This window comes from Bombina bombina, chromosome 8, assembly GCF_027579735.1.
Source record: "Bombina bombina isolate aBomBom1 chromosome 8, aBomBom1.pri, whole genome shotgun sequence".
NCBI lineage: Eukaryota > Metazoa > Chordata > Amphibia > Anura > Bombinatoridae > Bombina > Bombina bombina.
The window spans coordinates 30,840,330-30,865,634 of record NC_069506.1 but is presented as its reverse complement, the minus strand read 5'-3'; the positions used below and the strand labels follow the sequence as shown (position 1 = coordinate 30,865,634).

At 40.5% G+C, this 25,305-nt stretch overlaps 1 protein-coding gene across 1 annotated transcript; it reads left to right on the top strand.

The window, feature by feature from the left end:
• Positions 1 to 25,044, top strand: SDHB (succinate dehydrogenase complex iron sulfur subunit B). Its single transcript, XM_053690264.1, has 8 exons — positions 1 to 158; positions 12,072 to 12,217; positions 13,769 to 13,854; positions 13,945 to 14,081; positions 14,671 to 14,787; positions 17,470 to 17,571; positions 20,819 to 20,941; positions 24,767 to 25,044. Exons 1-8 carry the CDS (start codon positions 93 to 95, stop codon positions 24,842 to 24,844), a joined length of 855 nt encoding a protein of 284 aa, XP_053546239.1. The 5' UTR covers positions 1 to 92; the 3' UTR covers positions 24,845 to 25,044.
• The last annotated feature ends 261 nt before the right edge of the window (positions 25,045 to 25,305 follow it).

Below are 25,305 nucleotides of genomic sequence, written 5' to 3'. Positions count from 1 at the left end.
GCGTTTGTTGAGGAACTCTATGATTCAGTAAGGCTGGAGTCGCATTGCATGCCGGGTGTCGGGAGGTTTCGAAGTTTGCTTTCATAATCAAGATGGCAGCGGTCGTGTTATCCTTGAGGCAAACCGGTTCCGTGTTAAGGGCAGCGGGGGCATTGCAGGTCAGTGATCTTGGTTAGCAGCGGGAGACTGAGGGAACCGGGAGGTTAGGTTGGGTTCTGCGGTAGCGTGAGAATAACACATCTGTGAAATGGGAGATCTTGGAGCAGTGGGATACTGAGGGTTCTGATAAGATTATGGTATTGGGAGTATGAGGTATCTGATGAAATGTGGGGGATTTGGGAGTAGTGATAAATGAGGTACGTGATGATATAAGGGGGACAATATGACATTTGATGTACCTGATTATGGGGAATCTGGGGATAGTCGGATAATGAGCTACCTGATGAGATTGATTTGATCTGGGAGCAGTGGGACAATGAGGTGACTGGGGGATGTGGGAGTATGTGCGACCTTATGAGAGGAGGGTGGTCTGAAAGCATTGGAAGTATGTTGGACCTGATGAGAGGAATGGGTGGAGGGGAATTTCGGGACAGTATGAGGAACTTTATGACACGGGGGATCTGTGGGTAGTGAGGGACTTGATGAGGGGGGGATCTGGGGGTAGTGAGGGACTTGATGAGGGGGGGATCTGGGGGCAGTGAGAGAATGAGGGACCTGATGAGATTATAGAATCTGGGGGCTGTGTGAAAATGAGGTACTGGACTAGATGGGGAGGATCTGGGGGCAGTGAGTGAATGAGGGACCTGATTTGATGATGGGATCTGGGAGCAGTGAGAGACTGAGGGCCCTTATGGGATCTGGGAGCAGTGAGAGACTGAGGGCCCTTATGGGATCTGAGGGCAGTGAAAGACTGAGGGACCTGATGGGATCTGAGGGCAGTGAGGGACCTGATGGGATCTGAGGGCAGTGAGGGACCTGATGGGATCTGAGGGCAGTGAGGGACCTGATGGGATCTGAGGGCAGTGAGGGACCTGATGGGATCTGAGGGCAGTGAGGGACCTGATGGGATCTGAGGGCAGTGAGGGACCTGATGGGATCTGAGGGCAGTGAGGGACCTGATGGGATCTGATGGCAGTGAGGGACCTGATGGGATCTGAGGGCAGTGAGGGACCTGATGGGATCTGAGGGCAGTGAGGGACCTGATGGGATCTGAGGGCAGTGAGGGACCTGATGGGATCTGAGGGCAGTGAGGGACCTGATGGGATCTGAGGGCAGTGAGGGACCTGATGGGATCTGAGGGCAGTGAGGGACCTGATGGGATCTGAGGGCAGTGAGGGACCTGATGGCATCTGAGGGCAGTGAGGGACCTGATGGCATCTGAGGGCAGTGAGGGACCTGATGGCATCTGAGGGCAGTGAGGGACCTGATGGGATCTGAGGGCAGTGAGGGACCTGATGGCATCTGAGGGCAGTGAGGGACCTGATGGGATCTGAGGGCAGTGAGGGACCTGATGGGATCTGAGGGCAGTGAGGGACCTGATGGGATCTGAGGGCAGTGAGGGACCTGATGGGATCTGAGGGCAGTGAGGGACCTGATGGGATCTGAGGGCAGTGAGGGACCTGATGGGATCTGAGGGCAGTGAGGGACCTGATGGGATCTGAGGGCAGTGAGGGACCTGATGGGATCTGAGGGCAGTGAGGGACCTGATGGGATCTGAGGGCAGTGAGGGACCTGATGGGATCTGAGGGCAGTGAGGGACCTGATGGGATCTGAGGGCAGTGAGGGACCTGATGGGATCTGAGGGCAGTGAGGGACCTGATGGGATCTGAGGGCAGTGAGGGACCTGATGGGATCTGAGGGCAGTGAGGGACCTGATGGGATCTGAGGGCAGTGAGGGACCTGATGGGATCTGAGGGCAGTGAGGGACCTGATGGGATCTGAGGGCAGTGAGGGACCTGATGGGATCTGAGGGCAGTGAGGGACCTGATGGGATCTGAGGGCAGTGAGGGACCTGATGGGATCTGAGGGCAGTGAGGGACCTGATGGGATCTGAGGGCAGTGAGGGACCTGATGGGATCTGAGGGCAGTGAGGGACCTGATGGGATCTGAGGGCAGTGAGGGACCTGATGGGATCTGAGGGCAGTGAGGGACCTGATGGGATCTGAGGGCAGTGAGGGACCTGATGGGATCTGAGGGCAGTGAGGGACCTGATGGGATCTGAGGGCAGTGAGGGACCTGATGGGATCTGAGGGCAGTGAGGGACCTGATGGGATCTGAGGGCAGTGAGGGACCTGATGGGATCTGAGGGCAGTGAGGGACCTGATGGGATCTGAGGGCAGTGAGGGACCTGATGGGATCTGAGGGCAGTGAGGGACCTGATGGGATCTGAGGGCAGTGAGGGACCTGATGGGATCTGAGGGCAGTGAGGGACCTGATGGGATCTGAGGGCAGTGAGGGACCTGATGGGATCTGAGGGCAGTGAGGGACCTGATGGGATCTGAGGGCAGTGAGGGACCTGATGGGATCTGAGGGCAGTGAGGGACCTGATGGGATCTGGGGGCAGTGAGGGACCTGATGGGATCTGGGGGCAGTGAGGGACCTGATGGGATCTGGGGGCAGTGAGGGACCTGATGGGATCTGTGGGCAGTGAGGGACCTGATGGGATCTGGGGGCAGTGAGGGACCTGATGGGATCTGGGGGCAGTGAGGGACCTGATGGGATCTGGGGGCAGTGAGGGACCTGATGGGATCTGGGGGCAGTGAGGGACCTGATGGGATCTGGGGGCAGTGAGGGACCTGGTGGGATCTGGGGGCAGTGAGGGACCTGGTGGGATCTGGGGGCAGTGAGGGACCTGGTGGGATCTGGGGGCAGTGAGGGACCTGGTGGGATCTGGGGGCAGTGAGGGACCTGGTGGGATCTGGGGGCAGTGAGGGACCTGGTGGGATCTGGGGGCAGTGAGGGACCTGGTGGGATCTGGGGGCAGTGAGGGACCTGATGGGATCTGGGGGCAGTGAGGGACCTGATGGGATCTGGGGGCAGTGAGGGACCTGATGGGATCTGGGGGCAGTGAGGGAATGAGGGACCTGATGAGGTAATAGGATCTGGTGTGATGGGGGAGGATCCCGGGCAGTGAGATAGTGAGGTTCCTGACTAGATGGGGGAGGATCTTGGAGTAGTGAGAGAATGAGGGATCTGATGGGATCTAGGGCAGCCTGAGAATGAGGGATCTGATGAGATGATGGGATCTGGGGGCAGTGTGAGAATGAGGGACCAGATGAGATGATGGGATCTGGGGGCAGTGTGAGGATCTGATGTAATTTTTAAGCCCCTGCAGGCCGCCTTTATGTCAGTCCATTTTATAAACTTTTCACAGCAAGACAGAGCTAGTTAATGTGTACCATATATATAACACTGTGCTCTCTCCTGTGGAGTTACAAATGAGACCACACTGATTGGCTAAAATGCAAGGCGTAAACAGCCCTTAGATGGATGCTCAGATACAAGGTAATCACAGCGGTACAAAGTATATTAATATAACAGTGTTGGTTTTACAAAACTGGAAAATGGGTAATATAGGGATTATCTATCTTTTAAAACTCTTTTAGACTGTCCCTCTAAAAGAATTAGAAGCCAGTTTGCCATTAAGAACAGATACGATGACAGGTTTATTCATATGCTCATTAGATAAAATATATAATGCCAAGGGGATATTGCATGAATTGGTATAATTTGATTAGTCAGCTGGAAAACTTTACTGGTCAGGGGAAGAAGTTACTAGTCTGCTGCTCTGTTAAAGGGACAGTCTAGTCCAAAATAAACTTTCACGATTCATATAGAGAAGGTAATTTTAAACAATTTTCCAATTTACTTTTATCACCAATTTTGCTTTGTTCTCTTGGTATTCTTGGTTGAAAGCTAAACCTAGGAGGTTCATATGCTAATTTCTAAGCCCTTGAAGGCCGCCTCTTCTCTCAGGGCATTTTGGCAGTTTTTCACCACTAGAGGATGTTAGTTCACGTTTGTCATATAGATAACACTGTGCTCACGCACGTGGAGTTCCAGTGAGCCAGCTCTGATTGGCTAAAATGCAAGTCTGTCAAAAGAACTGAAATAAGGGGCAGTTTGCACTGCAGAGGCTTAGATACAAGGTAATCACAGGGGTAAAACGTGTATTTATGTAACTGTTGGTTATGCAAAACTAGGGAATGGGTAATAAAGGCATTATCTATCTTTTCAAACAATAAAAGTTCTGGTGTAGACTCTTCCCTTTAAACAAAGGCTTCTTTGCTTGGTCATACATTGACAAATAAATACAGAGAGCCACAGCTCCTTACAGTTTGGTTTTCTCACAAACAACAATACTCGTATACAGTGCAACAAGAAGTCATCCTGAAGGGAAAACACTTGCACTGTGTTCAGCAGTACATCTAGATTATTCAGTGTGTAAAAACTGGAAAACCTCCAAGAAAAGAGACTTTGACCTTAAGATATTTATTCTCCAACTCCAGATTAGTGATATTTACAAAAAATGTGTATGTGACCCAAAATGTCTTAAATCAAAGCTTGACAGTTTGTTTTTTGTTTTTTTATCAGACCAGTGATAAGATTGACAAGAGAGTGAGAGCAAGTACTATTGCTGCTCGTTTCGCAAAAACTCTAGGAACTGTGATCCATAAGACCTTGCTCTGTATCCCCCAGGAAGCCCAACCTCGTGTTTATATAATTTTATTATATATTTCCAACCTGTTCTATTTTTGCCAAACACAGCAGTCTGAATATGAATGATGCATAGCTGCTTTATGCAATATAGAAATGTCTTTTCATCCATTTATAGGAGTATGTATGTCTGAAGAGCCAGAAAATGGGTGAACAAGCCCACTGCTGCACATTACTACAGGGCTGGGGGGGGGGGGGGGGGGGATAATAATATATATATCATTAATAAACTTTTATGATTCAGAAAGAACATGCAGTTTTAAGACACTTTCCAATTTACTTCCATTATCAAATTTTGCACAGTCTTTTCATATTCACACTTTCTGGGGAACAAGATTGTACTGAGCGTGTGTGCAAGCTCACAGGGTATTATACCAATCTGTGATTGGTTGATGTCTGCCACATAGTACAGGGGGCCAGAAAATGGGAGAAAAAATACATTTGTCAGAACAAAAATCTGTTTATTTGAAACTCAGAGTAGCTGTTATTGAATTGTCTTTTTATTATGCACTTGCTAATTATGCAATTCTACTGCAATGAGTGGGCCTTTAAGAGAAATCCAGTGATGGCAATTCCTCCTTTTTGAAATTCTAGATTTATTTATGATCTAGCACCCTAGTTGTGGACACACAAACACATCCCCTTATACAAACTGCTTGGGACCGGTGTTTCAAATATGACTGCGGGGTATCTGCCATAATGTGTATTCTGAGTACAGGTGGCCCTCGTTTTACAACGGTTTCAATTTACAACCATTCCTTCTGGAACCTAACCCTGGCGTAAACTGAGGGCTACCTGTATTCAAAAGAAGTGGGAGTGTTTTAACAGAGACAGTAGAGGGTTTATGGCATATTTCACATTTTTCTCGGACATAAGAAGGCTACATAATATAGTTTGAGTTGGGTATTAGATGGAGCTAGTGAGTCCTCATATGACTCATAGGAGAGTTTACATAGACTTGTTACGTATCTAAGACCTCATCGTGCCCAGAAATGAATTGGGCTTAAAGTGAAGGGAAACTTTGGTGAATGAAAGCCCGTTTTTTTTTTGTTTTTTTTTAAAATACTATTAAAAACAGGGGCACTTTCATTCATCAAAGTTTAGAAGGCAGTCGTTTTGTTTAAAAACTTACCTTTTTGTTTTTTTCACAGCCAGAGCAGCTTCCTCCACCCGGAGATCCTCTCTTCACATGTCATCGACTAATCCAGCTTCCTCCAATCACTGCTTTGCCCCCAGGGTAGTCATTGCCTGAGGCCATGCCGTGGTTGGAGGAAGCTGGATTAGTCATTGATGAAGTGTGAAAAGAGGATCTCCGGGTGGGGGAAGCTGCTCTGGCTGTGAAAAAAACAAAGGAAAGTTTTTAATCAAAACGGCTGCTTTCTAAACTTTGATGAATGAAAGTGCGATGTTTTTAATAGTATTTTAAAAAAACGGGCTTTAATTCATCAAAGCTTACCTTCACTTTAAAAAGTTTCTAAATTGTGGACATGACTATATAACAAGACAGCTAAAAATAAACAGTGTGTCAATAACAATGGCTAAGATAGCCAACACAGATGTGGTTATAGGAAGGCTATAAAAAAAAAAAGTTACACCATGATAACCAAAAAAAAACCGGATAAACCATAAAATATATAGATTTCCACTATACAGTACATATCAGCCTTAATGATCTCTGAAATAATTCTGCATATAAAAGTGAATTAAAAATACTTTTAAAGAATTTTTGGTATCAGCAATCTAGTCATCACAGAATGCCTTCAGGTCTGGGACAAGATCCGGCATCGCCAACTAATTGCCCCCCACCCTTCCCCTATCACTTCGGTGGCTGGTCTGCTCTCTGGGTTGGCGGATACTCACCCGAATATATGGGCCAGACTAGGGATTCGGCGGGTCTCGGACTTCTGGTCCGCATCACAGCCCGATGGCTTTATAGACCCAACTCTCCTGGGCTCCCCTGGGGATATTCCTCCGGTCCTCTTTTTTGAAACTATCAGGATTAAAAGTCTCCTGAGAAGTTGGGGTTTTCTCCCCACCACCTCTCGTCAGTCCACCCCGTGGGAGTCTGTCTGGAAGACGGGTCACAGACTTATCCGGCCATTATCGTTCCATTACGGGACTCTTGATGGCACTGTCCCGCCTGAAATTGCCCCGCACTTGCAGATCTGGGATGCTTTATTGCATTCTCAAATCTCGGTAGACGCCTGGCAAAGGGCCATCCTTCTGACGAAAAAAACCCTCCATTGCATCACTATGTTCGAAACTTATTACAAGGTGATTTCTCACTGGTACCTGGTTCCCACACGCCTAGCAAGGATGTACCCAGGTGTGTCGCCTCTTTGCTGGAGGAACTGTGGTTTGCAGGGCACCATGCTCCACATTTGGTGGGAATGCCCTAAAATTACTTTCTTATGGTCTCAAGGTTTCCGCGCCCTTACTGACTTTGGAATCAGAATTCCGCCTGGCCCGACTACTGCTTTGCTCCACCTGGGCTTACAGGATCTACCTAAGCATCAAGCTATCTTCAGTACCTACTTATTGGCCTCTATCAAGACTAATCTGGCTAGGTCCTGGAAAAAAGAAAAACCCCCTTCATGGAACGAGATTGAGAAAACCATGGCCTTCTTATACACCATGGAAAAGACTATATATTTTGACTTAAACAAACTGGATATATTCGAACTTGCTTGGGCCGATTGGAAAGACAAGTTTGATACTTCCTGGAGCCCTCCTGTCATGTCCTAAAGCCTACAGCCTGACTCTTCTTGATCTATCTACCATCTTTCCCCATTTTTTCCCTCTCCTCTTCTATGCTTCCCCCTCCCCTTCCCTAGACTTTGTTCTGATTCCAAGACATGTGTTGTGTTATATAGGTTCCTTTTCAGATATCCCATTTGTCCTCAGACTAATGTGAGATGTCATCTCTCCACCAGGGGAGTCCATCTAATCTTATTAATATTGTATTGTTTCTCATCTTTGGGACCCCTGGCTCTATTTGTAACCATATACTCCTGTATGCCATTGATGTTTGTGTTTGGGACCTGCGTGTCCCTCATTGTTACTTCTATAAGTTTGAAAATAAATAAAAATCATTTGGGAAAAAAAAAAAAAAAATACTTTTAAAAACAGGGGCACTTTCATTCATAAAAAATTTGCATTGCAGCGTGTTTTTTTTTCTTCTTCTTTCAAATACTTACCTTTTTCTTTAGCAAACACAGACCACGATCCTCCGCCCGTATCTCCTCTGTACTTACCTCAGCAATGACTAAACCGGCTTCCTACAATTATGGCGTGCATCCCAGAACGTCCATCTTGTGATTCCACACTGTGACTGGAGGAAGCCGGTTTTGTCATTGAAGTGCTAAGTACAGAGGAGCTGCGGGTGTAGGATTTTAAAATACATTAATTTTATAGAATAACGTGGTAAATGGAACCAAACTTTGGAGAAATACCAGCCAATTTAGTAGTAAATATGCCTTACGCATGCTATTGCCTGAAAGCAGCAACCAATGCTATCAGATATTAATATACTCCAGCTCTCACATTGTGCAGTAAAAATCATTTTGAACTAACATAAATGCTGACAATGTTGAAAGTCATCTTGACCATGCTGTGTAAGTTTCTGGTCAGGATCCCCCGAGATGGACAATGTTGACAGGTAAGAAAAAGGTTGTTGTAATAAGGGTCCGGTATATTTCATCACGGTGCCAACTGGGAGCCACCAAAACTGTAGCGAGTCCAAGGTCAAATCTGCCATGGAACAGGTGGTGCAGGCACTAGGCCTACAACTGAAGGAGCCCTGCTCTGCAAATACATTCGGTGGGACACTCACGGCACAGGTCAACACTGGTTTTGGCAAAAAATCCTCTTTCAACTAAAGGGGGTTGCAGTATTTCTTGACTTTCTGTGTCGCATGCAAGGCCCCAGTCCTCAGCTCCACTAACATCAAAAGCAGAGTTGACGTCCCATGAGATGTCTGATGCTTCGGCACTTGTATGTCCGATGAGTATCCAGGAGACAGTTTCTCCAATGTCTCTATCAATAATCTTTCCAACTTCAGATAATGTTCATACAGGACATAAAGGATTTCTGCTTCCCACGTGGCAGTCGCCATTTTTCCTCCATACTATGTAGATCAACTATAAATAAGAGTTGTCTGAAATGCTGCTTTTAATAGTTAATAATCAGCGGATTATTGATTTCTCTTCAGCGGCTGCTGGAATTTGCGTCCAACTTGAGATGCCGCTGGCACATGCCCCTCCCCTGTAGCTGACCTTACTTATGTGTTTAACCCATTTGCAGGCATATACATTTTTGAGGTAGGGATAGATAGCTAAAATGTGTAATATATTCTCAAAAGCTTTTGAAAAATGTTATTTAAATGGACATTAAAGATATTAATATAAATAGTTTAATTACATGTAGTAAAACAACCTTTGCAATATACATTATTTATTTTGATCTCCTGTAATTAAAATTCTGAATATTGTGGGCTTTCCCATTTATGTTAAACATGGAAGTGCAGACACAGCTATATTCAACACAGTCATTGGTTGCACACTCTAATAAGATATTTATAACCATTCCTAATTGGCCTCAGCAGAAAAGGTAACTTAAAGGGACACTGTACCCAAACATTTTCTTTTGTGATTCAGATAGAGCATGCAACTTTCTAATTTACTCCTATTATCATTTTCTCTTTGTTTTCTTGCTATCTTTATATGAAAAAGAAGGCATCTAAGCTTTTTTTCTTGGTTCAGCACTCTGGACAGCAGTTTTTGATTGGTGGATGAATTTATCCACCAATCAGCAAGGACAACCTAGGTTGTTCACCAAAAATGGGCCGGCATCTAAACTTACATTCTTGCATTTCAAATAAAGATACAAAGAGAATAAAGAAGATTTGATAATAGGAGTAAATTAGAAAGTTGCTTAAAATTGCATGCTCTATCTGAATCATAAAATAATTTTTTTGGGTACAGTGTCCCTTTAACCCCTTAACGACCGAGGACGTGCAGGGTACGTCCTCAAAAAAAAAAAAGGCAGTTAATGCCTGAGAACGTACCCTGCACGTCCTCGGTGTGGAAAGCAGCTGGAAGCGATCCTGTTTGCTTCCAGCTGCTTTCCGGTTATTGCAGTGATGCCTCGATATGGAGGCATCCTGCAATAACCTTTTGAAGCCATCCGATGCAGAGAGAGCCACTCTGTGGCCCTCTCTGCACCGGAGATCGGTGGCTTCCTTCGTTGGTGGGTGGGAGCAGTACCGGGTGGCGGCCATCGATGGCCCTGGAGATGTGGAGGGGGGCGGGGATGCCCGGGGGCGCGCACGGACGCGCGTGCACGGGAGGGCGGGGGAGGGAGCGGGTGGGAACCGCTACACTACAGAAAAAGGCAATCAGTTAAAAAACGTTAAAAAAAAATACGATCAATGAGGTGGTGGGGGGTGGGGGGTGTTTGGGGAAGCTACACTACAGAAAAAAAAAACACTAAGAAAAAAAAAAGCCCTTTTTTGTGCAAGCTGGGTACTGGCAGACAGCTGCCAGTACCCAAGATGGCCCCCAATAAGGCAGATAGGGAAGGGTTACAGAGCTGTTTTGGGGGGGATCAGGGAGGTTGGAGGCTAAGGGGGGTCCTACACAGCAGAAGAATTTTTTTTTTTTAAAAAAAAACCTAAACCCCCCCAAAAAGCTTTTATTTTAGTACTGGCAGACTTTCTGCCAGTACTTAAGATGGCGGGGACAATTGTGGGGTGGGGGAGGGAAGGGAGCTGTTTGGGAGGGATCAGGGGGTCTGATGTGTCAGGTGGGAGGCTGATCTCTACACTAAAGCTAAAATTAACCCTGCAAGCTCCCTACAAACTTCCTAATTAACCTCTTCACTGCTAGCCATAATACACGTGTGATGCACAGCAGCATTTTGCGGCCTTCTAATTACCAGAAAGCAACGCCAAAGTCATATATATCTGCTATTTCTGAACAAAGGGGATCCCAGAGAAGCATTTACAACCATTTGTGCCATAATTGCACAAGCTGTTTGTAAATGATTTCAGTGAGAAACCTAAAATTGTGAAAAATGTAACGTTTTTTTTTTTTATTTGATCGCATTTGGCGGTGAAATGGTGGCATGAAATATACCAAAATGGGCCTAGATCAATACTTTGGGTTGTCTACTACACTACACTAAAGCTAAAATTAACCATACAAGCTCCCTACAAGCTCCCTAATTAACCCCTGCACTGCTGGGCATAATACACGTGTGGTGCGCAGCGGCATTTAGCGGCCTTCTAATTACCAAAAAGCAATGCCAAAGCCATATATGTCTGCTATTTCTGAACAAAGGGGATCCCAGAGAAGCATTTACAACCATTTGTGCCATAATTGCACAAGCTGTTTGTAAATAATTTCAGTGAGAAACCGAAAGTTTGTGAAAAAATTTGTGAAAAAGTGAACGATTTTTTGTATTTGATCGCATTTGGCGGTGAAATGGTGGCATGAAATATACCAAAATTGGCCTAGATCAATACTTTGGGATGTCTTCTAAAAAAAATATATATACATGTCCATTGATATTCAGGGATTCCTGAAAGATATTAGTGTTCCAATGTAACTAGCGCTAATTTTGAAAAAAAGTAGTTTGGAAATAGCAAAATGCTACTTGTATTTATGGCCCTATAGCTTTCAAAAAAAGCAAAGAACATGTAAACATTGGGTATTTCTAAACTCAGGACAAAATTTAGAAACTATTTAGCATGTTTTCTTTTTGGTGGTTGTAGATGTGTAACAGATTTTGGGGGTCAAAGTTAAAAAAAGTGTTTTTTTCCATTTTTTTTCCTCATATTTTATACATTTTTTTTTATAGTAAATTATAAGATATGATGAAAATAATGGTATTTTTAGAAAGTTAATTTAATGGCGAGAAAAACGGTATATAATATGTGTGGGTACAGTAAATGAGTAAGAGGGAAATTAGAGCTAAACACAAACACCGCAAAAATGTAAAAATAGCCTTGGTCCCAAACGGACAGAAAATGGAAAAGTGCTGTGGTCATTAAGGGGTTAAGTTACAATATGGCGGCACCCACTGCTTTATGGGCATTCACTTTAGCCTTTCAATATAATATATTAATTTTGAAAAGTACACGTTATTCTCAGGCTATTCTTTGCTCTGAATAAATCATTCAAGCAATTTATTTTATCGAAGCCACAGCTTTTAGATTAGATTTGTTTTATTGTCATTGTACAATGTAAGAAAACAGAGACAACGAAATTATAATTGAAAATCTAACCAATCCCATTTTAGATGTAATATAGATTATTATTAGTGCTATTTTACTATTGTGTGTATGGTATTTACAGGTCTCCCGCGCGGCACAGACCGCAGCGGCAGCTTCTCCCGCTGCTGAAGCTGAGGCACGCATCAAGAAATTCGCCATCTACCGGTGGGACCCTGACAAGCCTGGTGACAAACCCCGCATGCAGACTTATGAGATTGACTTAAACAAGTGAGTGTAGAACTGGTAGTGCTTGTGATACTAATCGATATTATGTTATGGATCCTAATGCTAGATTTTTGTTGTTTTATATCAACCTGTATACCAGTTAAAGGGACAGTCGAGTCCAAATTTTTTTTTTTCATGATTCAAATAGGGCATGGAATTTGAAACAACTTTCCATTTTAATTTTATCACCAATTTTGCTTTTGTTATCTTGGTATTCTTGGTTGAAAGCTAAACCTATGAGGTTCATATGCTAATTTCTTAGACCTTAAATACCGTCTCTAATTTGAAAGCATGTTGAGTTTTTCACCACTAGAGGGTATTAGTTCATGTGTTTCATATAGATAACATTGAGCTCATGCCCGTGAAATTACCCTGGGTGAGCACTGATTGGCTAAAATGTAAGTCTGTCAGAAGAACTGAAATAAGGGGACAGTCTGCAGAGACTTGGGTACAAGGTAATCACAGAGGTAAACCGTGTATTATAACTGCTGGTTATGCAAAACCATAATGGGTAATAAAGGGATTATCTCTCTTTTTAAACAACAAAAATTCTGGTGTTGACTGTCCCTTTATAAAGTGATATGAAACCAAGTCAGAGCATACAGTTGTAAAACATTTTCACTGTATTTCTATCATTAAAGGGACAGTCTAGTCAAAAATAAACTTTCATGACTCAATTGCAGCAATTTTAAGCAACTTTCTAATTTACTCCTATTAGCAAGTTTTCTTCGTTCTCTTGGTATCTTTATTTTAAAAAGCTGTAATGTAAGCTTAGGAGTCTGCCCATCTTTAGTTCAGAACCTGGGTAGCGCTTGCCATCCAATCAGCAAGTTCTGAACCAAAAATGGGCCGGCTGCTAAGCTTACTTTTCCAAGAGAACGAAAACAAATTGATAATCGGAGTAAATTAGAAAGTTGCTTAAAATTGCTGCTCTATCTGAATCATAACAGTTTATTTTTGACTAGATTATCACTTTTAAGCCTTGTTTCCATGGTAATTTTTGTTGAAGAGATACCTAGATAGGGGTCTGGAGCACTACATGGCAGGAAATAGTGCTGCCATATAGTGCTCCGGTTACATGCACGCTCCTGAGCTTGCGTCCCTGCTTTTCAACAAAAGATGCAAAGAAAACAAAGGGAATTTGATAATTAGAAGTAAATTAGAAAAAGTTGTTTAAAATTCCATGATCTGTCTGAATCATGAAAGAAAAACGTATTTCTAACTTCTTATATATCTCGTTAAAGGGACATGAAAACATTTTTGGATTCTATCATTTGGATAGAACATACAATTTTGAACAACTTCGCAATTTACTTCTATTATATGATTTGTTTCTTTCTCTTTGTTTGCTTTTGCTGAAAAAAACACATACCTAAGTAGGCTCAAAAGCTACTGATTGGTGGCTGCACATATATGCCTCATGTTATTGGCTCTCCCATGTGTGTTGCTGTTTCTTCAACAAAGGATACCAAGGGAATGACGCAAATTGCATACTAGAACTAAATTGTATGTTCTATGTGAATCATTGTAAGTTTATATTTGGTTTCTGCTCAGGTGTGGTCCCATGGTACTTGATGCACTAATAAAGATCAAGAATGAAATGGACTCTACTCTCACCTTCCGCAGATCCTGCAGAGAGGGTAAGGACTTTACTAGGTGTAGACTTCATGCATCAGCTGTAGGCGCTACTGCTTTCTTTTGTACTTATTTTGTTTGTTTGTTTTTTCCAGGTATCTGTGGGTCCTGTGCTATGAATATTAATGGGGGAAACACCCTGGCCTGCACAGTGAAAATAGACGGCAACCTCAGTAAAGTCTCTAAGATCTACCCACTTCCTCATATGTATGTTGTAAAGGACCTGGTGCCTGTAAGTGTACCCTGCTTTTCATAGTGCAGAATAGCACTTTTATCAATGGTGGTGGAAATACCTCACTGGTGCTCAGAACTGATATTAAAGGGGCAGTCAACACTAAAACTGTTATTGTTTAAAAAGATAGATGATGCCTTTACTACCCATTCCCCAGCTTTGCACAGCCAGCATTGTTATATTAATATACTTTATAACATTTAAACCTCTAAATTCCTGCCTGTTTCTAAGCCACTACAGACGGCCTCTTATCACATGCTTTTCACAACAGGAGAGTGCTAGTTCATATGGGCCATATCGATAACAATGTGTTCACGCCAGAGAAGTTATTTAAGAGTTACCACAACACAATACTAAATGCAAGTCAATAGATAATAAATAAAAAAGTCAAGGGATCAGGGGGCTGTCAGATGCTTAGATACAAGGTAATCAGAGGTAAAACGTATATTAATATAACTGTTGGTTTTGCAAAACTGGGGAATGGGTAATAAAGGAATTATCTATCTTTTAAAACAATTAAAATTCTATTGTAGACTGTCCCTTTAAGTACGTCTGTTTTTCTTAAAAGTACATTTTTATTTTTTTTAAGGATTTAAGTAACTTCTACGCCCAATACAAATCAATCGAACCTTATCTGAAGAAAAAGGATGAATCCAATCAAGGCAAAGAACAGTATTTACAGTCCATAGAAGACAGAGATAAGCTGGTGAGTACTCTGAGAAAAGGCTCAGACAATTATATCTCCATAACAGACAATCAGTAGTAGATTTATTAAGCTGCTTTTGCAGCTATGTGGAGCAGATTCATACAAGTGAACCTGCTGACACACATTTAAGGAACAGAAACTGCTTCTTTTTTTTCCTATCCCATCACCTCAGAAGTGGTGAGGTCAATCTCCCTGACACTCGCTCATTCAGTGTGATTGACAGACCCTGCTCTATTGTTATTTGTTGTACTGGAGCAGGGGGCGGGATTGCACAAGAATCCTCTTGTGCAATGATACATTTTGCTGTGCATTGAAACATCACAAGGGGCAATTGCAGGTGGACAGGTTCACTAATTGCGAACCTGTACCCCTGCCGGGTGGTAAATTTACCCCTAATTATATCTAACAGCTGTTCAGGCAACATTCTGGCTTCAGTATGAGACCCCCATTTCTGTTTTGCAATTTGTTTCAGGTTTTTGCCATCTTATTAATTGTGGAGTGCAGCATAGAATACCCATTCTCTTATCTCTATAGTGTAGTAAGCATCAGACATCCCCTCGAGCTGTCCAGTGACTGCATGATAGTCAATTTATTTTATTTCCCCAAAAATGATGTTGCTTTGAGGCATTAAAGGGACATTCAAGCCAAATTTGAAATCCACATGGATGCATTTCAGTTTTAAACAGAAGCATTTTTGTAATATACATGTTTTAGTAAAAATGCTTCTAATAAAAGCTATAGCTGTTTTAAAAGTGTACTTAAGTATGCACCGTGCACCAGCATTTTAAACACAGCACTTGCTCAGAGAGCCTAAGCTGTTTGTACCATCTTGTAATCACTCAATTTGTTAATTACGGACATGATACAATCCCCATCTGAGCTCTGAGCAGCTGCAGTATTTAGAATTCTGGTGCACTGGGAATATCTAGTTATGCTTCACATGCAGAGAAAAATGCCAACATTAAAACAGTGATAACTTTTACTAGAAGCCTTTTTGGCAATACATGTATATTGCAACTATGTTTCTATTTTAAAGATGTAGTTCATCTACGCATTTAAATTTTGACCGAGGTATCCCTTTAAAGGAGACTATGAACGCACAGATTGAATACCCTTTGTCCAGGTTGAACATATAGTTAGAAAGAGACTACTGCTCTATCATATTACAGACAAGAATGAAATTGTTTAAATACATTCTAATATCTCTTGCTGTTCTGTATGGTCATATGACCCTTATATGTAGGATGCTTGTGCTGTTTATTCAGATGTCGGGTATTATGTGTTGTAATGATACTAACAGGATCTATACCCTAAAGCTCCTAAATGTGTATACTGGGAATCTAAACTCAGCGTTACTTTATGGAAGATCTTACAGAATTTGCTTTATTTGTGATATTTTATACAGTTGGGCATATCCTTTTTTTATTTGCTTAATCCAGAACATTGATTTGTGGAAAAGTAAACCGATCATTTAATGTAAATTATTTTAAAAATTCATTAAAAGGACACTAACGCTAAATTTTAACTTTTATGATTCAGATAGAGCAGCAATTTTAAGGAACGTTCTAATTTACTCTTATAGTTTTTTTTCCTTCTTTGGTATCTTTATTTGAAAAGCAGAAATGTACGCTTGGGAGCCAGCCAATGTTTTGGTTCAGAACCTGTGTTGCACTTGCTTATTGGTGGCTACATGTAACCACCAATCGGCAAGTGTTATCCAGGGTCCTGAACAACAAAATGGGCCGGTTCCTATGCTTCTATTCCTACTTTATCAAATAAAGATACCAAGAGAAGGAAGAAAAATTGATAATAGGAGTTATTTGTAAACATCTTGATACACTACAGCAGGTAAAATGGGTCATTGGGGAACAAATTAAAGGGGGGGTACATTTTAGGGTAAACTGTCCCTTTTAAAATTGTCAATTTCTTTGCAAGTTTTGAACATTTCTATCTGAACTACTTTTTTTTTAATATTAAAAGAATAACAATCAACTTAAAGGGATAGGAAAGTTAAAATTAAGTTTGCATAATTCCGACAGAGCATTTAATTTTAAGACACTTTAATTCACTTCTATTTTCAAATGTGCTTTGTTCTCTTGGTATCCCTTGTTGAAAAAGAATACGCACATATCCTACACTAGTGAGTGATTGGTGCCTGCATACATTTGTCTTTTGTGATTGGCTAATTAGATGTGTTCAGCTGCCAGTAGTGCAATGCTGTTTCTTCAGCAAAGGATAACAAGAGAAAAAAGTAAATTTGATAATGGAAGTAAATTGGAAATTTGTTTAAAATTGTATGTTCTATCCAAATCATGAAAGAAAATGTTGGGGTTTCCTGTCCCTTTTTTAAAGTCTATGAAGTTCAGTTCAACAGCAAGGTGTTCTGTCTCCTGTGCTATTTGGGCACTTGACAATTCTGTTCTGTAGTTTTTCATTTTATAACAGATTTACGTAGATTACAAATTCATAGATACAGGCAACCTGAGCTAGCAAACAAGCGAATCTTCAAATGATGTTTGTGCTGATGAGCCAATCAGGAGAGATAGTTGCACTTGGCTACCAGTTACTAGCCGTGTGTTTAAACCTATAGTAAGCCTGAGTCAATGATGGTAAAATTTTATGCGCAAATTAATTAGATGAAGTATTTTTGTTTTGTTTGACTGTCCCATCTTTCTGTTACAGGATGGTCTGTATGAATGCATCCTCTGCGCCTGTTGTAGCACCAGCTGCCCCAGTTACTGGTGGAATGGGGACAAGTACCTGGGTCCTGCCGTACTCATGCAGGTCTGTATTTTGTACAGTTCTTTATTTCATTCATTTTTGTTTTTAACTCAAAATTAAACTTTCATTATTGAGATGAGCAGGTCATTTAAAAAAACAATTCTATTATTAAAATTTAGTTTATTTTCATGAGAGCATACTGAGGTAGGGTCATCGATTGTGCACTTGTAACATTGTTACTTAAACTGCTACTATATATAGTGCTTAAAGGGGACACTGTACCCAATTTTTTTCTTTTGTAATTCAGAAAGAGCATGCAATTTTAAGCAACTTTCTAATTTACTCCTATTAATTTTTCTTCGTTCTCTTGCTATCATTATTTGAAAAAGAAGGCATCTAAGATTTTTTTTCGTTTCAGTACTCTGGACAGCACTTTTTTATTGGTGGATGAATTTATCCACCAATCAGCAAGGAACAACCCAGGTTGTTCACCAAAAATGGGCCGGCATCTAAACGTACATTCTTGCATTTCAAATAAGGATACCAAGAGAATGAAGAAAATTTGATAATAGGAGTAAATTAGAAAGTTGCTTAAAATGTCATGCTCAATCTGAATCACGAAAGAACATTTTTGGGTACAGTGTCCCTTTAAGACACTTCCGCACTACTAAACCAACCTCAGTATGGTCTCATGGAAAAGGAGATAAATATAAAATATGTAAATTAGCTTATCACAGTTGCACATTCCATATAAATCGTGAAAGTTTATTTTTGTCTTTCATGTCCCTTTTTAAAGGGACAGTGTACACCAATTGTCATATAACCGCATGTAATAGACACTACTATAAAGAATATGCACAGATACTGATCTAAAAATCCAGTATAAAAACTTACGTAGAAGCTACCAGTTTAGCACTGTTGATGAGGTTAGACTGGGACACCCAGTGAAAGGGACTGGGAAAGCAGGAAGGGAAGACACTCCCCCCCCCCCTTCCCCTCATATGAAAGACAGGTAACATAAACAGAAGCCAGCAGGAGTCTGTAAACGCGCGTATACATCTGACACTGTGGGGCTTGGTTAGGAGCCTGCAAATCATCACAATGTTATTAAAAAAAAATAAGCACAACTATACATTGTTACAAAAACACTACCAGATGGGCTATATAAATAGATCTACAAAACATTTATGGAAAAAAAAATTGTGTACAAAGTCTTTTAGCCCTTTAATTCACATGGTTATAAATACAGGACAGTGCCCTTTTTGGTCAGGACACAAAAGTAGATTACAATCTATTAATGGGTCCAACAGGATTTTCAAGTTTGTCAGGTCCAGGTAGCTGTGACCTAAATCCACATTCTTCTAAATGCTTTTGTTTTAATTACTGTCACAAATTGCTGTAGCAGAAGGGTATTGGAGACCCCTCCTTTTGACAAGGTGAAGAGACTTTTACTGCACTAACTTTGGTTATTTATGGTAGATGAAAAATAAGTCTGATTTTCATATTTGATCAGGTAAATGTCAATGATGTAATATAGCATGCTGGCAAAGCAATACACTTAAAGGGACATTGTACGCTTAATTGTTGTTTGCATAAATGTGTTGTAGATGATCCATTCATATAGCTCATCTGGGAGTGTTTTTGTAACAATCTATGCCTTTTTTTTTTTTTTTATATATCTATCTATATATCTATCTCCCCTCTTCTTCCCCTCTTCTTCCCCTCTTCTTCCCCTCTTCTTCCCCTCTTCTTCCCCTCTTCTTCCCCTCTCTCTCTCACTTATTGTGCTGATTTCTCAAGCCCCAAAGTATCAGAAGTAAACATTTGTTTACAGACTTCTGTTGGATCCTGTTTATCTGTCTTTTCATGTGTGTGTTTGTGGGGGGGCTGCTCTTTCTACTTCCACAGCCTCTTTCACTAGGTGTCCCAGCCTAACCTCATCAACAGCTCTAAGCTGGGAGCTTCTAATTAAGTTTTTAAAAGGTTTTCTACTGGATTTTATGATCAGTATCTGTGCAGTTAAATGAAAATCGGTGCCTATACTAATCTGTATGTTTCCATTGTGCTAGCATTGATCAGTGCTTACACTATGTCCTCTGCTTATACAGATATTAAATATCCTGCCGGTTTTACCCTGCTCTATCCTTGTGATACATTGTATTGATAATGTTACTTGCCAAGTTGCCAGTATTTCTCTGTCACATATATAGAGGTACAAAGCAGATATGTTAACAAGAAGGTACCTAGTCTGTGATTGCCTGATCATAGAGAGAATGAGCAACTAAATGCATATGGCCTAGCAGTGATGTGAAATGGTAGACAAGTAAGACCTTATTGCACTTCATTATTAAAGGGATACATATTTAAAAAGAAGCATTTTGAATATGTTGAATTTTTTTTTTTATTATATTTTCATTTTACATACTGTGTCAAACAGTCGTTGTACATCGCTTTAGTCGACCATTATATCCAAATCTACTGTTTAGATAATAACACATAACCAACTTAACTACTACTACCACCTTTAACTAACTCAGTGTTCCATATGCAGTGAATATTACACATCATTGTTACATTACTCAAAGTCATGAGAGTCATCAATCTTATCTATTATCTCCCTCTATGCTATCTTACCTGTTATCGGCGCATCACCGCTGGGTCATCCCCAATCCCCGGGCCGGGAGGGAGGGAAAAACCAGGCCAGACCTCCACTTGGTGATTTCTTTACTTGTGTGTGTCTTATCAATGTGCTGTATGTTGAGATGGTGGATCTATGTCATCCCACAGGAATTTGGCATCTAAGAAAAATGGGAGCCTGCCCCTCTTTAAGAACCCATATTCCTCTAAACCGATGAGTTCAGTTGTTCTCTCTAGCCACATCTCTCTAGTTGGGGGAAGTGATGTCTTCCAGGATCTAGCGATTACGGATCGGGCACCATTCAGCCCTATTTGTATTATGAGGGATCTCAACTTGCATGTAATATGAGTAGTGTCATTTAGTAGTGCTATCCTAGCTGTTAGTCTGAACTCGTCTCCTACTAGTCTCTGGAAGTCTGCCTCCACCTCTCTCCATAATCTTTCTATTATGGTGCAACCCCACCACATATGTAGCAAGCTCCCCTGTTCTCCACATCCCCACCAGCACATACGTGGAATATGTTGAATTTTTTAATACATTTTGCACCCTTTTAGCAACATATGTAATATTTACAACACACTTGAAACTTTACACCTTTGGCCTTAGACAACGCGCACAAGAGCTAGTGTATGTAGTTGCTAGATATTAACGATCATTTCCCTTAAATTTCAGGCATATCGTTGGATGATTGACTCAAGAGATGACTTCACAGAGGAACGTTTAGCCAAACTGCAGGATCCCTTTTCTCTCTACCGGTGCCACACCATCATGAACTGCACAAAGGCATGTCCCAAGGTAAAACGTGTTTCTGGTTATGTGACCTCTGTATCATGTGACTCATTCACTGATTCGCCACCTCCTGCTAACCTTGCACGGACCACATTTCTAAGGCTTTCAGGATACTCTGGTTTTACTATGTAACAAGTGTGCAGCATATTTTTACCATTGTCATAAAGAGTTGGTGTCCTGTGTAATTACTATGCAATGAGTTAATGGTTTTATTGAAAGCATTCTACTGAGAAAAAAATCTAAACAAAGATTCAAATTGTGCTGAATACCGATTGTTTGAGCGATCTTCCTTACATGGCCTAGTTTCCATTGAGGTGAGAACTGGTGGCAATATAAAAATAATCTCCATAGACTTTAATAGAGATACATGGTTTTATCGCTAGTTTCCACAATTTACCACCTTGGCCATTGTGTGGTAACGGTCCACCTCATTTTTGTAAGAAAACAAAGGTATAGAATCCTATAACTTATGGCAAATGTGGAACCATAAAGTGGTCACAAAATCTCATATTTATTTAAAAATTTGTGTTTTTATTTTTTATTTTGTTTGTGCCAATTTTTGGTTATTTCTACAAACTAAAGATATATGTATAAAGTGCATGATATGATTAAATTATATTGTTCCTGTGTTTTCAATAATGTATTGCAAACATTGCTGTCATATAGTGCACACAACTCATGCACATTCCTAAGCATATCTAAATATACAAAGTAAATTTGTTTTTTTGTTTTGTTTTTTATATACATTATCTAAATCATGAAAGCTTCATTTTTACTTTTATGTACCTTGTGATCTAAATGCTATTATGAAAAATAAATCAAATTATGTGAACACAAAATGCAAATTTTAAACAAAATTGAGTTTGTGCAAACAATCAATAAGGATATGGTCCATAGATGAGCAGATTAACTTGTAGGGGAAGGTCAGATTCCTGTGGTAAACCTCCAAAAGAGAAGAGAACAAAATAAGGAAGACTTTAAGGTACAGAAAATGACACTCCAGTAATACTCACACTTTTCAGAGCTAGAACTTAGCTCTTAATGAAAAGTCAGGAAGGTTTTAGAGCCCATGGCCAGACAGAAGCAGGATTAGCGTATAAAATATTTATTAATAAAAGCACAAAGGACATATACACAGACTACTAATCGTATGGAAGTGAAACACAAGCAACTTACATATACCACTGCTCTTCCAACAATAAAATAATGAGAAATCGCATTAAATGCATCAATAATAAAAAATGCGTTGTAAACATAAAACACAATTTTCCTTTCCTTCAGCTAAGTAATGCTGTAAAACATGAGATTCAGCAGGAGAAATGAATACAAAAAAGTCTTCTTGATTAGTAAACTGTCGAATCACAATACCCAATGTCTTATCTCAAACAATTGCACCTGCATACTAACAAGATCTTGAAATCATATGCAAAGTACCCTTTATAGTCCGGTGTGTCTGGGATGAAGCTTCATATATTGAGGGTAGAATCCTAACTGTAGTAGATGCCACTCCGTGAAGTGGGGGGGGGATATGTGATCCACCTCCGAATGAAGTACTGAGAAAAATACAAAGAGAGATACGAGCGCAAAATCACTCTAAGAGTAAACGTTTTAATAAACACTTAAAAAGCGCAAGTAAAAAAAAAAACTGGACCCACGTAACCTTGATGAGTTTCCTCTGGTAACGTCTAGACTTTATCTTGATAAAGTCTGGACGTTACCAGAGGAAAGGCGTTGAGGTTACGTGGGTCTAGTCCGACGCAAGCTTATATCCTAGATCTTCACCGCTCACCTGAAACCAATACGGCTTAAACTACAAGCTGAAGAAACGGGATTGATAGAGCAGACATAGAGACTGTTAGCCTGTTGTCGAGGAGGATCACACAGTGAAATCGATTTTGCACATTGTTTTCTGATTTCTTGTACATTTGTTTTTACTCTTGCGCTTTTTAAGTGTTTATTAAAACTTTTTTACTCTTAGAGTGATTTTGCGCTCGTGTCTCTTCTCAGTACTAATCATATGGACATGTAGACAAAAGCAAACTGTGACTGCTTCGGCTGAACATAAACACACTATATATTGTATGTAATGAAAGCTGCAATAGCAGTAATGCATAAAGTCCAGTCCCACAAATGATAAACTTTCCTTGAAGTCTTTTGAAACAATCCAACGTACGTTTCTCCGTATTAGTACAGCTTTTTCAAGGATACGGTTTCAGTGCAAAGACTTATCTATTTAAAGGTAAGACTTAAATCCAATTGGTCTAAATCAGTCACATGTATCAGTCACGTGATGTAAACAGAGACGTGGATGCAGCCTCACTATCGATATCCATGACATATAGCTCATCCTTCAAAGTCACATGATATAAATGAAGACAAATGGATCCAGCCTCATTGTGAATAAACAGACGATCAGTGAACTAAGAGCAAAAAGTATATGAATCCGTATTGGAAAATAAATATACAAATTAAAACAGTGTAGACATACAATTTTAATAAATCCCCCAAAAAATTAATAAGTTCATTTTATATGTGATTTTAAATTATTTATACTATTGATGTTTTCAATTGGATTGCCATTTTCCTTAGATTGCTTTTTTATAGTCTTCTCTTTTGGAAGTTTACCACAAGAATCTGACCTTTCTCAACAAGTTCAATTGCTCATCTATGGACTAATTCCTTATTGATTTTACACTAACTCAGTTCTGTTTATATTATGAGAAATGTCTCAATGCTGAAAGTTATGTAACATTAAAGTCTAGTAAATGCACATGCTCTGTTACACCTATTGCTGGGGTGGAAATTTCAGAAACCCGGGTAGTCTAGTTTTTTTTTAAGTGTTACTTCCTTTAAAAAAAAGTACAGTATGTCTCCATTTCTAATTCCAAACATGTTGGTCTGAGCAATGTTTTTTAAATATTTTCAATCACCCTTTCTGGTTTCTCTATTTTTTGGGAACACATTTCTAAAAGTACAGACTCTTGTCTCGTATTTAGTTGTTTTTGATTTGTTTCATTCATTTATATTTATTTATTATATATATATATTGTGTATTTATTATAGTGTTTTTTTTTATGTAGTAACTGTTGATTTGTCAAGAACCTTCAGTATATTATATAACATTTTTTATTTTATTTTTGAAACGCTAGAATTTACCAGTGCTACAAATAAAGGGCGCTTTCAGTCATGAAGTATAAAAAAAACTTTCATTATTTGCCGCAAATGTATGCCAAGCTGAGCGCATCCAGTTGCCCACGGCAAAACTTTATTTTTTTTCAATGAAGTGAAGTTTCCAACTTTGAGCCAAAAGTGTGCGGGCCAATATGCATTATTCTTGATGGCTAGCACGCTATTGGCTAAGAGGTGAAAATGTCACCTCATTGAGGAAATTACATTTTGCCGAGGGAGGTCAGAGGTGCTCAACTCTGCATAAACTTGCTGAGAATAAAGGAACTTTAAGCATGACGTTTTTTTATACTTCATGACTGAATGTCCCCTTTATTTGTAGCACTGGTAAATCCTAGCGTTTCACAAACGCTAGGATTTACCACCACCCTAAGTACAGTCATCTATTAAATCATTTATTTGACTTAAATGCTGATCTCATCAATTTTGACAAAGCATTTGATTGTGAAATAATTGAGATGCAGATATGGTCAGGTCACTGGTCAACATCCTGTGCACTTGTTCACACCTGACCCTTGCACATGATATGGGAGCTTTTGAATACAATTTTCATTGTCTGCATTATTGCTAGCTAAACAGTGCATTGGTTAGTGTGTCTGTATGTTTAAGCTAACACAGCTGATATTCCTTTTTTTTTTTTTTAAGGGTTTAAATCCTGGAAAGGCCATTGCCGAAATCAAGAAAATGATGGCAACTTACAAAGAGAAAGCGGCCACTGCGTAAAGCTGGAAATGCACTCTGCACAGTGTGATTTCATGTGCAATATGTCCCGTCGCCCGGGCAACGGAGAATGCTTGCATCTCTCATTTGTATACTAATCGGTTTCTGCCATATGTACTTGCAGTGCACTACTGTTTTAGCTGAAGGGTAATATTTGTTAAAATATGTAAAAAGGCAAATAAATATTACTTACTATAATTTAATTTATTTCTTGTCTCTTTCTTGCAAGTTAAGGATTTACTGATGCTGTGAGTAAACCTCTGGGCAATTATTTATCTGTTACCTAAACCCTTGGCTAACAGAGTGGGCTTTTTTGCTAAACGAAAAAATAAAATCAGTTTACTTTGGTAATCAAATTTACCTCTTTCTCTTGGTATCCTTTGTTGAAACTTAGCTCCTTTCTGTGAAAGCATACTGAGGTAGGCTCACTATATGGCAACTGTATTTGTAACAATGGGCTAGAT

What these genes read in the sequence shown, in the direction of transcription:
- SDHB (XM_053690264.1), top strand. Translation starts at nt 93, where the DNA reads ATGGCAGCGGTCGTGTTATCCTTGAGGCAAACCGGTTCCGTGTTAAGG. An exon ending in GGGCAGCGGGGGCATTGCAG is followed by an intron (nt 159 to 12,071) that starts GTCAGTGATCTT and finishes TGGTATTTACAG; the next exon opens with GTCTCCCGCGCGGCACAGAC. An exon ending in TAGAAGACAGAGATAAGCTG is followed by an intron (nt 14,788 to 17,469) that starts GTGAGTACTCTG and finishes TTTCTGTTACAG; the next exon opens with GATGGTCTGTATGAATGCAT.